This window comes from Pocillopora verrucosa, chromosome 8 (genome assembly GCF_036669915.1).
Source record: "Pocillopora verrucosa isolate sample1 chromosome 8, ASM3666991v2, whole genome shotgun sequence".
NCBI classification, from domain to species: Eukaryota; Metazoa; Cnidaria; class Anthozoa; order Scleractinia; family Pocilloporidae; genus Pocillopora; species Pocillopora verrucosa.
Window position 1 is genome coordinate 11,668,987 of NC_089319.1, and position 13,821 is coordinate 11,682,807.

The 13,821-nt window shown below is 38.6% G+C and overlaps 2 protein-coding genes across 3 annotated transcripts in view; both read left to right on the forward strand.

Annotated features, from left to right (window-relative positions):
• LOC131787283 (nuclear pore complex protein Nup85) overlaps positions 1–13,821 on the forward strand; it is a 54,136-nt gene that overhangs the window by 7,589 nt on the left and 32,726 nt on the right. For both annotated transcript variants that reach the window (XM_066170922.1, XM_059104379.2), the window contains exons 11-18: positions 289–411; positions 1,101–1,138; positions 1,556–1,649; positions 1,838–1,941; positions 2,360–2,443; positions 8,722–8,787; positions 9,441–9,491; positions 10,103–10,203. In XM_066170922.1, the coding sequence (XP_066027019.1) occupies positions 289–411; positions 1,101–1,138; positions 1,556–1,649; positions 1,838–1,941; positions 2,360–2,443; positions 8,722–8,787; positions 9,441–9,491; positions 10,103–10,203 (661 nt within the window). The remainder of the gene's footprint in view (positions 1–288; positions 412–1,100; positions 1,139–1,555; positions 1,650–1,837; positions 1,942–2,359; positions 2,444–8,721; positions 8,788–9,440; positions 9,492–10,102; positions 10,204–13,821) is intronic.
• Positions 5,096–7,344, forward strand: LOC131776855 (uncharacterized). The gene is made up of 5 exons (XM_059093057.2): positions 5,096–5,190; positions 5,329–5,489; positions 5,982–6,245; positions 6,517–6,615; positions 6,782–7,344. The coding sequence occupies exons 1-5, from the start codon at positions 5,133–5,135 to the stop codon at positions 7,304–7,306; spliced, it is 1,107 nt and encodes a 368-aa protein (XP_058949040.2). The 5' UTR covers positions 5,096–5,132; the 3' UTR covers positions 7,307–7,344.

Genomic DNA, 13,821 nt, shown 5'->3' on the forward strand with positions numbered 1-13,821 from the left:
GTGCTAACAAGGAGAATTTGTTGAACAATCAAGACCTTCTTGAATTGGTGATCATGGCCTTTATTCTTGTGAACTTAATGTATCATTTGAGGGTGACATTGTGAGGAGGAATGAGTCACTCTAGGGTGTCAAAGGGGTTGAGTACTAGGTGATATCATCACCTATTAAGTGTTATAAGGTAGAGGATGTATATTTTAACAACATTCTAGCAATGGGCTCTATTGTATCTGATCCCTTATTGCTCTTTGTTCATTGCATGTCACATCTGTTTCTGTTATTCTTCCCTAGTTGTACATGGGACAGAGCTTAGCAGAGTTCACCATGAAATGGAGTCACTGGCAGCAAGAGTGTAAACATTGTCTAGATAATGAAACATATGCTGGAAATGAACACTTACAAAAAATTTGTCAGGTAGGGGGTACTAGTAGGAGGAAGGTTCACTTCCCTGTGATTGTAGTAAGGTAGACAATGGCAACAAGCAAAGATGACACAGGGGGTAGGATATACACTGGAATGCTTTGACTCTTCTACCTCCCAAGGTCTCTTTAGTTATACTCTTTACTATTCTTATGATGTTAGTTTGGAGAATTTTGTGATGGATCAACTAATCATCGGTTTATTTATTTGTTTCTTTATTCTCTTTTCTTTTCTTTGTGATTTTGTATTGATACTGTAAGGAGAAATTCTCTCTTGGTCTCATGGAAGCTAAAGGTTTAAAATGTAACGTTGGAAAACTTATTATGATGGAGGCTTATTTACATTTAGGCAATTTTGTAGTATGATTGTGCAGGTGAGTTCTGAAAAAATTTTATGGCTGTGCTGGTGTGGGTTTGTTTTTAAGAAGAAGTGATTGATGCTTCAACAACCTGAGAGAAAGTCTTTATCAGAGTTTTCATTTACTGAGATTAACTAAAATAGTACCAGCCCATGCAGCCCAAAATCTGTTGCTTTAGTATACAAGTGTTCTTCCGTGACTGTTTACCTCCAAACAAAAAATTGTTACTTACTACCATGGCTCAGTTTATTTCAGTGAATGACAGCTATGCCACTGACACCATGCACGAAATGTTTGATTTCTGATTTGTCTTGTATCTATTCAGATACTTTGTGGCGAAGAACAAATATTTGATGAAATGATGTAAGTTACAAGTGCAGGAACAGATTTAACTTTTCAGTTTTTTTTCAAGTTTGCCTTCATCACTGTTATAACATGAAATGTAAAGATGTACAAATTAAGAAGATTCTACATTCAGGGTGTGAATATGTGGGGATTGTCTTGATGTAACTTCAAATGTTCACAAACATGCAGCCAGCAGCGAATGTGTGATTTCAAGTAAGAAAATTAGGTTTCAAATCCTAGAATAAAGGGTTTAGGAGTAATAAATTATGGAACTGATTTTTTAAAATCCAAGAAAATCTACAGCCTGCAAGATTTTCATGCCATACAACAATATCGAAAGCCTACCCTTCTCCCAAACGCTTCCACGCACAAACCATTGCATCCGTAATTTTACAATCACGCTGAGTATTTTTTCTTGCTTTTGTTTGGTTCTAGAGAATACTGCAAGAACTGGTACGAACTTCTTGTAGCCAAACTGTTGTACTGTAATCCAGCAGTCAAGTCTTATGACTTACAGTACCACACACAGGTAAACTACAGTGCTTAGTTGTTCGAAGGTGCGGACAACGCTGTCCACCGGATAAATCGTTATCCCCCCTGCGAAAAACTAATAGAAAAAAACTGATATAAAACTGATAGCTAAGCTACAGAAAGAACGTACATGATCTTTGTTTTCACCTTTGGCAAAAAAAAAGGTTTTATCTTGATCCGTTTCAGGCCTGCATCGACATGTTTGGAGGAAGTGGAAGTTTGCGCAGTTTAGACAGAATTCTGCTCTCAGCTTTTGAATTTGATGTCTACGCTGTGATCAAGGAAAGCAGGTATTTTTCACAGATCCACTGTTTACTTTGGGTATGAAAGAGTGTGCCTTTCTTAATGGCAGTTATTTAATCCAGCACTGCTCTTTCTGGATAAGATTTCAGGGGTTTCATATACCTTTTTCCTCAAGAGTAATGGGCGGCTGTAGCTGGAAAAATGACTGTGAGGCGAAACCCAAACACGAGCCTGCTCGCAGGCTAAACAGACGGCGGTAGACCTGTGTTTTTGCTGGCTGACAGTTTTCTCGGCTCTGAAGATGTAACAAGCTAATTTTTAACGCCGATTTTAATGTCGAGTTTTACTCCATGTTGTACGAGACAAATTTTAACACGACTTTGTGGAGGTAACGATCGTTAAGATATAGACGATAAGTTAAAAAAAAATCCAATTAACGTTGTTATTGGTTGTCGAATCTTTCAGCGAGGCTCTTGGAAACTGGTGGTTTGTTGCCCATCTGACTGACTTGCTTCATCATTGTGGACAGTTGGATTCGCCTCCCATCAGGTTTGAAGAGACATTTGTAATTTCCTCACGAAAGGTAGTGTATAACCACAGACGGCTCAAGCTCCAGCTGTGAGATAATAAACTAGCGAAAGAAGAGTCATGGCGAAATTATAAGAGTTTGGACAGGAATATTACGAGCGCTCCCAGGAGTAGCAAATACAGTCAAATTATCAATAAAAATACCTCATTTTACTTCCACAGTGTATCGCTTGTTGTCTGACCGCTTACTATGTTGAACTTGGCACTCGTGGTTTTAAACAATTTACTGATGTGTTCCCGGCGAGAAATGTGTACGCGGGCCGTGAGAAACGTCTAAACTGGAAATTTTTGAAGCAAACTGTGGCTCGGCGTCGGTTCCACGGGGAAGATCGAGTTTGTAATGAAACTACAGTATATGTGCTGGGATTCTGCGTTAGATTTGTGGTCGTCCGGTCATTTTGAGCTTGGATTTTTTCCTTTCGGATCGGGCGTTCGGAAATGGAGTGTGCAGCCCTGGGCTTCTCTTATGTAGTAAAGCTAGAGATGGATGACTCACTAAAATAGGTTCTTTTCAACATAGTAAGCGGTCAGACAACAAGCGATGCACTGTAGAAGTACGGTGAGGTATTTTTATTGAGAATTTGACTGTATTTTTGTTATTCTTAAGAGCGGTCGTAAATATTCTCATACAAACCCTTATAATTTCGCCAGATGATTATCTCACAGCCGGAGCTTGCGCTGCCTGTGTTATAACAAGTCACATTAAGCCTGTGGGTAATTGTAAAGTGCCGAAAGCTTCCAGAAACAGAGAGAAGGATTTGACAGGGGTTTGAACTCAACTGAGTTACCAAACTAAAGGTTTGAATGACGGGCAAATTTAAGTGAGTTCACTTCACCGAAACGTAGCTTTCAAGTTTAATCTAATCCTTGTGTTGTACATTTGAAAAGTTTGGGGATAAGAAGATCTGCGCGATTTTGATTTTTACTTCATTGTATGACGTATAGTCAGATAGAGGTGGAACTCCCTGATTACATGGAGTGTTCAACATAATTCAAAATGGTGTCCGTAGACTAAAATTATCGAGGTTGCTTTTCCTTCCTTTTGCTCCATCCTTGATCAAAAAACAAGAGGAAATGCGTGAAAGAATACTCAACTAGAAAGAAAGGGGGCCTCAAAGTCCTAAAGTCGACGATGACAACAGTCCCATCGATATGGAACTATATTGTCGCGGCGCGTAAGCGATTTTAATTCTTGTCTTCAAGTTGATTTTCGCTTATCTGTTGGGCTGTCGTTTGGCCATATTTAGCAGCTGATTACCATGTTTCAAGGTTTTACAGATTTCGTTGGATTTGAGCTTTAGTCACATATTTACTTTGTGAGCCATTTTGCTCCTAGATTCGTTTGTAATGATTTACATGAAAAAATTACGCGCTTCTGATTGGCTGAAATCAAGTGCATTTTTCATGTAACACGGGTACAAAGTTACGTCACGAGTGCAAAGTTGTAACACGAGTGCAAATTACAAATGGCGCGTGTGCAGCTAAAATTTCGTCCGTCTTGACTTTCTGTGATGCGTTTTTCATATCTTTTATCAACAAATAACAACATAATTTTTCATGGTTTTTGTTTTTTGATTTGTGACCCTCCACGGGAAAACGGACACTAACGCTTTTCCGTTTAAGCTGCAAAACCGTTTACTATCCGTTTATATCCGTTTAAACGGTTCATGAAAGCGTTTAAGCGGTTTGCTCATCCGTTTAAAAAAATTTGCATCCGTTTAACACTTTAGCTAAAACGTTTAAGCGGTTTGCTCATCCGTTTAAAAAAATTTGCATCCGTTTAATGCTTTTGCCAAAACGTTTAAGCGGTTTGCTCATCCGTTTAAAAAAATTTGCATCCGTTTAAAAAAATTTGCATCCGTTCAACGCTCTAGCAGAAACATTTAAACGGTTTGCTTACCCGTTTAAAAAAAAAAAGCTATCCGTTTAAAGTTCCACGGAAAGCTTTGGACTGTTTGCCTATCATTCTGTTATAGGCAGTTCGAAGTATCAATGTTACGTTCGCTCGGTACTCGCCGGTTCTTGAAATACAGAAAGACCGTATCTTATTTTGGTTTTATCTTTTGCGTGATCATAGTAAGCGAGTTTCCGTCGCATCCTTTGACAAACAAGTTAAGTTGAAATATCCGTTTGTAAAAACCAAGAGCATCGAGCTAATTGCAATGAAGCCATTCATTTGACCATGACCCTGCCATCGACTTTGTTCGATCAGAACAGTGCGCCTCAGTGATCTTGACTACAGATTTATTGAAATCGAGATAATCCTCTCTTGGTTCCCGTCTCATAGTTTTAAATCGTTCCTCATTGACAATTAAATTTTATTTAGCTAAGAAATTTAGGCCATCGCGTGGTAGGATTGAGAAGGGCTAGAACCAGATCACTCAGTCGAAAGACAGGAAGATACGCAATTCAAAATCCGAAGTAAATAGAACAAAAATTTCGTTCATGTATATGTTGCTTCTTCTGTTTTCTTATTAAAGAAAAAAGTCCCTGTTTTGCATCAGAGTTTCTATTTTGCCAACCGAGAATTCAGAAACCGAACATGCAAGTTTTTGTGAGTTCGGATCGATTACTGAAATAATCTGTTCTATTTCGCTCTGCTTCCTACCCGAATTATGTTCGTCAATTGAGCAGTTGGCCGAACTTGAGCATGGTGACAGTCAACTGGGAGGGCAAGAAGATACAAGCAGAGATTATAGCTATGGGTGGTAAGTCTTACAACCTTTCCTTCTGATAATTCTTCGCTAGACAAACAACGATTCTGTTCAGTCATTTTTTTCATGGGCTCTCCACGCATCTGCATTTATTACTGCGCGAACTTACCCTCATTGTGTCCTTGGTTACAGATAACGAAGAGATTCTCAATCAAAAAGACATTGAGTGGTCATCCAAGTTCATTTCTGGAACTGAACCCGATCCAATTTCCAATCAGTCCAAACTACCAGTCGAAAAACAGGAAGAAAGCCAGCAGCCACGGAAAACTCAAGTGAATTCAAGTATTCATAAGGTTGGTCGTGTTGATTTCGGAAAAAAAAATTCCACTTGTTAACGACACCATGTAATTGTCCATTAAGTAATAGAGAACTTGGGCTGAATCAAATCGAATTATATTTCACGCATAGAATTGATTTGAGCTGTGTAAGGAGTTATAGTCGTTTCATCAACGTTCAGTTCGCAGACTACATTACGCGTATTTTGAACTGTTACGTAAACTTAATGTGGTACGAAATAAAACTTGAGTACGAGACGGTTACATTCTCAACAGAAGATTCAGAACGTAACAAGTGCATGCAGAAATTTGTACTGAATTGAAATTTAACATTATACCGGTTACGTTTGTGAGGCATTCATGACAGTTGAAATTACTCCTTCCGAGGTTGATTGTAGTCCGAGTCAATCGTATGAATCTGAGTCGTCATAAAACGCCTACGATGTTTTGTTTTTCGGGGGTCTTACATTTGGTATTTCGTTGTGTTTATGAAGATGCTTTTATTCCTAGGAAAGATCAGTGACTTGTGGGGATCCATATAGTGCGTTTCTGGCTGAGCAGAAAAAGAGAGAGGTTGAATGGGCTACTAATCGAGCCAACAAGAAAGCGAAATGCACGGCGACCACAGAAAAAGATTTGGAGGCCGTAAACCAGCAGTTAGCCGCCAAGGAGGCTGAATGTAAAACCCTGAAGGGACAACTCGACAACATTCAGCTTGCCAATGTCTCTGTTGTGGAAGCTGTGCACAACAAAGTACAGGAAAGCGTCTGCAAGGTAAGCACATTGATCAATGTTAATCTGAATTTTCAAAAATGGATGAAGAAACATTACAAGAATACCATTGTCTCATTTTCTACTTTTAAGATGTCAATATAACTGAGGTTATGATTGCGAATTGCATGTAAGTGTTATTTTGATAGGTTCTTCCAATTTCCCTTATCACACCAAAATTTTAGAATTATTTTTAACTGGTGGCGAGTAAGCAGGCTTAAGTGTTAGTATCTTATAAGTACCTATGGAACTAACGCAAATTACATTTCTACAGATGATGGAGACATTACAGGACACACTGTCTGCAATGGAGGATAACATGTCCCTTCGACTAAACAAGATTGAGCAACGTCTGGATTCGTTAGAGAAAGTGGTAAGTAGTTGCTTTTTTTTATATATAATTTGCGTAAGCTTTTCTTAAAATGGACTTGTTAGGAAAACCGCACTAGGATACTGAGCATCTTTGAACCGGAACCGGAAATAGACCCTGTTTAGTGTCGTTGGTCCGAAACTAACGAGTGAATATCCCTACTTTCTAGTTCAGTGATCCAGGAGTAAATTGTGGCCCAGTTCCTCAGACCGGTAACTTGCAAACCATCGACCACGAGGCTTTGGCATTCCTCAGCGATGATCCGATGGAAGGGTTCGAACCAGTGCCTTCAACTCCACCAGCACCAACTACTCCGCAAACACCTGCACTCCAGCCATCAACCCTCGAGGACGACATAGTTGGTGAAGATGTCATACGATCGTTGGTGACGCCCAGCAAATCGAAAGGGGTGCGAGAAGTCTTGGAAAAGGAAAAAGAGAGGCACCGGTGCGCTCTGAAACTTTTGCCTTTCTTCTATACCTCGGAAGAGCTGAGTAACAGCAACACTGACGGCACCCACAATAAACAGCAACTAGACGTTACGAAACTTCAGGCGTTGAAGGTGCTAGTATTTAGCCGTTTTCCAATTGAATCTGCCACGGAGAAAGAAAAAGTATGGAAATCCATCAAAAGTAAAATTAACTCGAAGTGTCGCCTTAGCAAACATGTACATAAGCTCGCTCGTTCCTTGTAATGTAAATAAAGTTGAACTGACCTTATGTTGTCTGGCATCTATCGGCGTGTGTTTCAGCCGCAGTGAGCTGGGTTGGTATATTTCGCAGACCCCCAGTCGATGGACTGCTTAATCGGGTACTCTCTTTCTGTTTATATCATCTTGATTCATCTTTCTTGGTTTTATTGACAATCATTTTAACGGCCCCGCTTGGTGCGTGACACCGATTCGACCTTTTATTTGCAATTGAACTTCATTGCGTTATTTGACCTTGAAACGTCTCGGCTTCAGACAAGGTGGCGGCATTGCATATGCAAATTTGTTTCGCGAAACTTCCGAACAGGAAAAAATGAAGTTCATTTTCAATAATAATAAGAATAAACAAAGGAGAAGATTATGAGTCTCTCGCGGTAGTCGCTCAGGATATTCGGCAGCGAAACTATTCTCAGTAAATTGCGCTTATTTCATGAATGTCACACGAAAGCGGCAGTAATTAACCCAGAAATAAAATGCGCAAGTATATGCTAGTTATTACTTTTCAAATTATCATGCTCAATATTTTCGCTTTAAAGGATAATTATCCGTTGTCACTCTGAAAGTTTTTCCGCAGAAGATCTCGCCGGCTCATCGTTTGTCGATTTTAGTCAACCGTTTCTCGGTTTAAGCTATCCGTTTTTGGACTTTGGTCAACTGTTTAACGTTTCGGGCTGACCGTTTTTATTTTTGGTCAACCGTTTGACAGTGTGAGTCATCCGTTTTTGAACTTTGGTCAACCGTTTAACGTTTCGTGCTATCCGTTTTTATTTTTGGTCAACCGTTTGAAGGCCTAAGCTATCCGTTTTTGGACTTTGGTCAACCGTTTAAATTTTTTGCCATCCGTTTAAGCGGTTATGGCATCCGTTTAAACGCTCGAGTTAGCCGTTTACTATCCGTTTACAACCGTTTTTCGAGACCGTTTAACAGAAAAGCGTTAGTGTCCGTTTTCCCGTGGAGGGTCACATTTACTCGTGCTTATTACCACCAAAGTGCTCTCGAATTCATGTTGTTACCTGTGCTAATTAGTCAGAATTTAACGCGCGTTGAAACTGTATCATTTTCTTGGGCGCAGATTGAATTTTCAGCTTTATTCGGCAATCACTCCGACATTTTTTTTTTGCGCTTTACCCCTCAATTTATCTGAATTCAATCAGTAAACGTTGTCTTGAAACTTCTTTTTGTGTCTGTTGTTATTAAGCATAATTATAGCTTAATCAACTGGTCATTTGAGGGTACTTCACGCAAAATTCAAGGGAGATGGCAAATGGTCAAAATTCTCACCAATTAACTGAATAACTGAGACATACATGAGGTCGCTCTAAGGAGCCCTTGATTAATTTTACTCGGCCCCATGCGATTACCTGTACTAATTTCTTCAAATATTTCTGGAAAATTTTCAGCCACAGTATCAGTCTGAGAGAGTTCCTACTCCTAGAGTATTCCGCCAGCCTCATGTCGCATCACAGGTGAGACACGAATTAAATTTGACCTCTAAGAGGAAAAAAAGAACTCTCCTGGTTTTGCTGGAGAAATTTTTATGTTTTCAAGTACTGTGCAAAATGAGTTGTTCACCTGTCATAGGGGTTTCAATAACTTATTCCATAAGTGGCTGCCAGTGGTGTATTAGGAGGCTGTCTCCGAAAAAAAGGAGCTGTTAGGCGAAGCCCAAACACGAGGACCTGTTCGTAGGCTAAGCAGATGGTGTTAGGAGATCTTATAGACGGCGATAGACCGCCGGTTACCGGGTTTGAAACCCTTCACTATCCAATTTTCTAATCGGCACGTTCAAAATACATTTTGTTTGACATTTAACATCAGTATGCATTTTCTCCGCACTTTTCTCTTGGCATTTCCTGTGGTATTAACAAGGAGAAATCTTTAAACGATCAAGAGCCCCTCTAGGTAGTCATCATATGCTTTGTTCTCTTGGGCTTAATTTGATTCAGAGGTTATATTGTAAAGAAAAATTAGATGCTAGTCACTCTGTTAAAGATTGAGCCATGGGTTGTTTTCCATAAGCAGCATGGTAGCCCCCAACGTGCAATTTTTAACGAACTAAGTACAAGAATATAGATGCTTTGTGTGAAGTCAAAACTATAAATTATTGTCTTTTTTGAAGCCTTTGGAGAGTTGCAGTGGACTACCTTCTGCAGTGTCCGGTTTACGGAAGGTGAGCTTCTTAATCAGATTTATTTTCGTTTGGTTTTCGTAAAGTGCTCCAGATAATTTTTGTTGCCTTGTAATTCATTTAAAACACACTTATTCAATTTGGAAAGAAATAGATTTCATTTGACCTGCGGATTAAAATCAAATTAACCCTTTAACTCCCAAGATCTCATTAGTAATTCTCCTTACCGTCTGCCATACAGTCCATGTCATGTTAGTTCAGAGAATTTGGTAGTGGATCAACTAATAATCCCTTGACAGATATTTTTCTTTGTTCTCATTACTTGCATACTTGATATTGTATTTATATTGCAAGGAGAAATTCTGTCTTGGTCACTCGTGGGAGTTAAAGGGTTAAGCAGTGATCCTCGCAAGAGAGCTGCAGTTTAGCAATTGTAGAAAAGGAGTCTGGGGAAATTCCGGCTTCGACGCGATTCGAGCCCAGGCCTCCCAGATACTAGTTGGGTGCAAAGACAAACTGAGCTGAGCTTAACTATAAGCTGGATTTTGTTACGCTAAGACAAAAGTATCCATTCTTAAGCTAGATCGAAAGCACTTTACTAACCCCTATTATTATCATTATCTTTATTACTATTTCGATTATTACTGTTGTAGGGCACACCTTGAAGAGTACATTGAGCATCTACCTCTTGAGACAGACAAGAAAGCCATGAAAGTGCTCAGGCTGTGCGAAGACTTGGAAATGCTTGCGCAAGGTATGAAACGTTAGCTAGGCTATGAAAAAAGTTTCGTCGTAATGACGGGGAAATTCATCGTGAGATATTTTTTTATTATTTTTGTTTAATTTTGTCACGGAGGGTTCTTATGAGAAACTTTATACTCCTAACCGGGGAGTAGAGACTGTCAGAGAGAGGTCTTATGAGAAACTTTATGCTATTTATGAGGAAGTCTTATGGGAAACTTCACGCTATATAACTTAACACTATGTCAAAAATAACGCTACAATATTGCAGAAGATGAGAGCAAATTAAATGACGTCGGTAGTGGCAAAACTATTGCGAAACATTCTCAAAACTACGCATCAACCAAGATAGAACGGTTCTCAAAATGGACAGTCCGTGAAGAAAACGGCAATTTACTTAATGGACGTAATGCTCAATAACAACGCTACCATATAGATGAGGGAGAGGTGACACAAATAAACTACAACTCAACTCGCGCAGTTAGCAAATAAAACACTGCTAAGCAGGCTAGGCCACGTCTACTCATCTTCTCTTCATACGGGTAAGAGCGTTATTAATTTTAATCAATCATTAATTTAATTGATTTTAAGTGCTGTTAATTTTTAATCAACCTTGGGCCTAAATCACTAGAATAAGGGAAAAATTAACTCTCGCGGTGAGCACGATATAATATTACAGAACACCAAATTAGACGTTTGGTTATCAGAGCACAGATTAGAACTACTGTTAAACACAGAGTGAAAAACAAATTGAAAAACAACCTTGAAATAATGACAGGGCGTTGATCGGCCTCACTGAAATTAGCCGTTTAGTTAAGTTGGCGGAAATAGGAACTCTTGCTAAACACTCTGGAAAGGGAAAAAAAACAAAACAACGTTGAAAATAAGATCCGGATGTTGGTCAGAGTAATTAAGAACGAAGTGAATAACGTAGTCACCACATTAGAACATTGAAAAACACTCGCAAATTAGACATTTCGCCACGAGAAGAGTAATTAGAACTGTGGTTCAACCCAATGTAAATTGAAAAACAACTTTTAACTAATGACTGGGCGTAGATCAGAGTGATAGAAAAAAAAGTTATTTACGTAGTTAACATAACAGAAAATTGCAAAAAAACTCGCAAGTTAGTAGTTACTGTACGAGAACAGTATGTAGAACTATGGTTCAACACATAGTAAATTGGAAAACAACCTTCAAATTAGGACTGGGCCGAGGTCACCCCAAGAAACGATGACATAGTGAGCACCATAGACCACACTGTTAAAAATTCTCAAATGAAGCGTTCGTTCAACATTTTAATGCCTACGAGTGACAAGGTTCTAATTCTCACAATCTAACCCCTGAATCAAATGTTTAAGTTAAGAGAATTAAAAGAAATGATCATAAACCAACGAGGCTCTTGATGGGTTTTCAAATTCTCCTTGTTATAACCTAGGAAATGTATAAAGAACAGTATGGAGAATGTGTCTAATGATGTTAGAGTGGAAATGGGAACTCTTGATAAAGACGTTGGCAATGGAAAAAAAAACTTTCAAAAAAATAAAAGTGGGCGTAGGTCAGATTAATTCGTTGTAATTAAGTACAAATTAGAGACAGATGTAGGTAGCACAACAAAACATTGCGAAACATCACAAATTGGTTGCTTGGTGCTAGAACAGTTATTGGAATTAGGACTCGATAATCGCCGTGGAAATGAAAAACACGACTTTGAAACAGACTGAGCGTAGGACAAAGTAATTAAGTACAAATTAAATGACGCAGTTAGCACAACAAAACATTGTAAAACATATCGAATTAATTATTTCTGTGCTTGAGCACTTATTGGAACTGCAACAAAATTTCAGGTTGAAAAACAACCGTAAATTAAACATTGGCCGCCGGTCAGAGAAATGTGAAAACGAGTTAAATGACGCAGTTGGCACCACAAAACATTGCAAAACATTCTCAAATTTGTCGTTTCGGTTCGATAACAGTTCCTGGAACTTACGTTCGGTACTTTTTCAAGTTGAAAAACAACCTTGAAATAAAGAATGGGTGGAGGCGACGGCAATTAGTCGCAATTTAAATGACGTTATTACCACAACAGACATCTCAAATCGGTCGTATCGTTACGAGGGCAGTAATTAGAACTCTTGATAAACAGGGTTCAAATAAAGAAAAAATTTGAATTAATGATTGGGCGTTGGTCACGGTAATTAATTGCGAGGTAACAACATTGCAAAACATTCTTAAATTAGTCGTTTCGGTACGAGAACAGTTCCTGGAACTTACGGTCGGTACTTTTTCAAATTGAAAAACAACCTTGAAATAAAGAATGGGTGGAGGCGACAGCAATTAGTCGCAATTTAAATGACGCTGTTACCACAACAGACATCTCAAATCGGTCGTATCGTTACGAGGGCAGTAATTAGAACTCTTGACAAACAGGGTTCAAATAAAGAAAAAATTTGAATTAATGATTGGGCGTTGGTCGCGGTAGTTAATTGCAAAGTAACAACATTGCAAAACATTCTTAAATTAAATGTTTGGTTCCGAAAGCTGTATTAAGAAGTCGTGATAAACACAGTTTGAATAAAAAAAGTAAAGAAATAAAGTAAAGATTTGACCTCCTCGCAGTGTTTTATTACAAGTTCTCTTACGCAGCCAGCAGAATGGAACATGGCAGAACATTTTAAATTTTATTCTTTTGGCTACAAAAATCGTAATTAGAAATCTTGATAAACACGGTTTGAATAATAAAAAAAAATGAGAGGAAGATTGGTCTTAGGTCGCAGTAATTTATTACAAATTGACTTAACAGCCAGCAGAATAGAACATCACCAAACGAACTCAAAATAATTGTTTGGTTATGAAAGCTGTTATTAAAAATCTGAATCAACACAATAAAAGATTAGAAAAAACCTTGAAATAAAGATTTGACGGAGGTTACAGTAATGAAGAATAAATAAAATTACGCAGTTAGCTCAACGGCACTGAAAAAACTCAAATCAAACGTTTGACTGCAAGAGTGGTATGAACAAGTTGGAAACTTGGAAAACAACACGGCAATAATTATGCGCGGAAGGTCTCTTTAATCAGAAGTATATCGAAGGGATATTAACTGAAAATGAAATAACGCATTTGACACAGCAAACTCACAAAACGCTCTCAAAATGGGTGATCGGCGAATACTGAAATAGCTTTATAAAGGTTGATGAAGAAATAAAATTTAGTGGAGATCACACAATGAAAAAATTATAAAAATACTTTAGGCAGAGGTTACAGTAATTAGCTACAAAGAATTCGTTGCAGGCAGTGTATTACATTTACAAAACGGAAATTTGGTGAAGATTAGAAATCATTGTATTTATCGTTCATTTTTTTTGATACTTGAAACAGTTGTCAAAGAGGAGAGCTTTGAATACGCACGCTTTGCAGCTTGCGCACGGGACGATCGCGCGAGACAGCTTATACGCGCGTGAGCATCAGGTTCCGCACAAATAAGCATCAGGCTGTGCGGCACGTGAGGTAGGATGTAATCCAAAACGGCGGAAGGATCGTAATTTGAATCGAGCTCTTCTGAAATTTATATCCCATCTAAGGGAATGATAGAAAGATTAGAAACATGGATAAAATCTACAGTCAGTGA

What these genes read in the sequence shown, in the direction of transcription:
- LOC131776855 (XM_059093057.2), top strand. Translation starts at nt 5,133, where the DNA reads ATGGTGACAGTCAACTGGGAGGGCAAGAAGATACAAGCAGAGATTATA. An exon ending in AGAGATTATAGCTATGGGTG is followed by an intron (nt 5,191 to 5,328) that starts GTAAGTCTTACA and finishes CCTTGGTTACAG; the next exon opens with ATAACGAAGAGATTCTCAAT. An exon ending in TACAGGAAAGCGTCTGCAAG is followed by an intron (nt 6,246 to 6,516) that starts GTAAGCACATTG and finishes ACATTTCTACAG; the next exon opens with ATGATGGAGACATTACAGGA.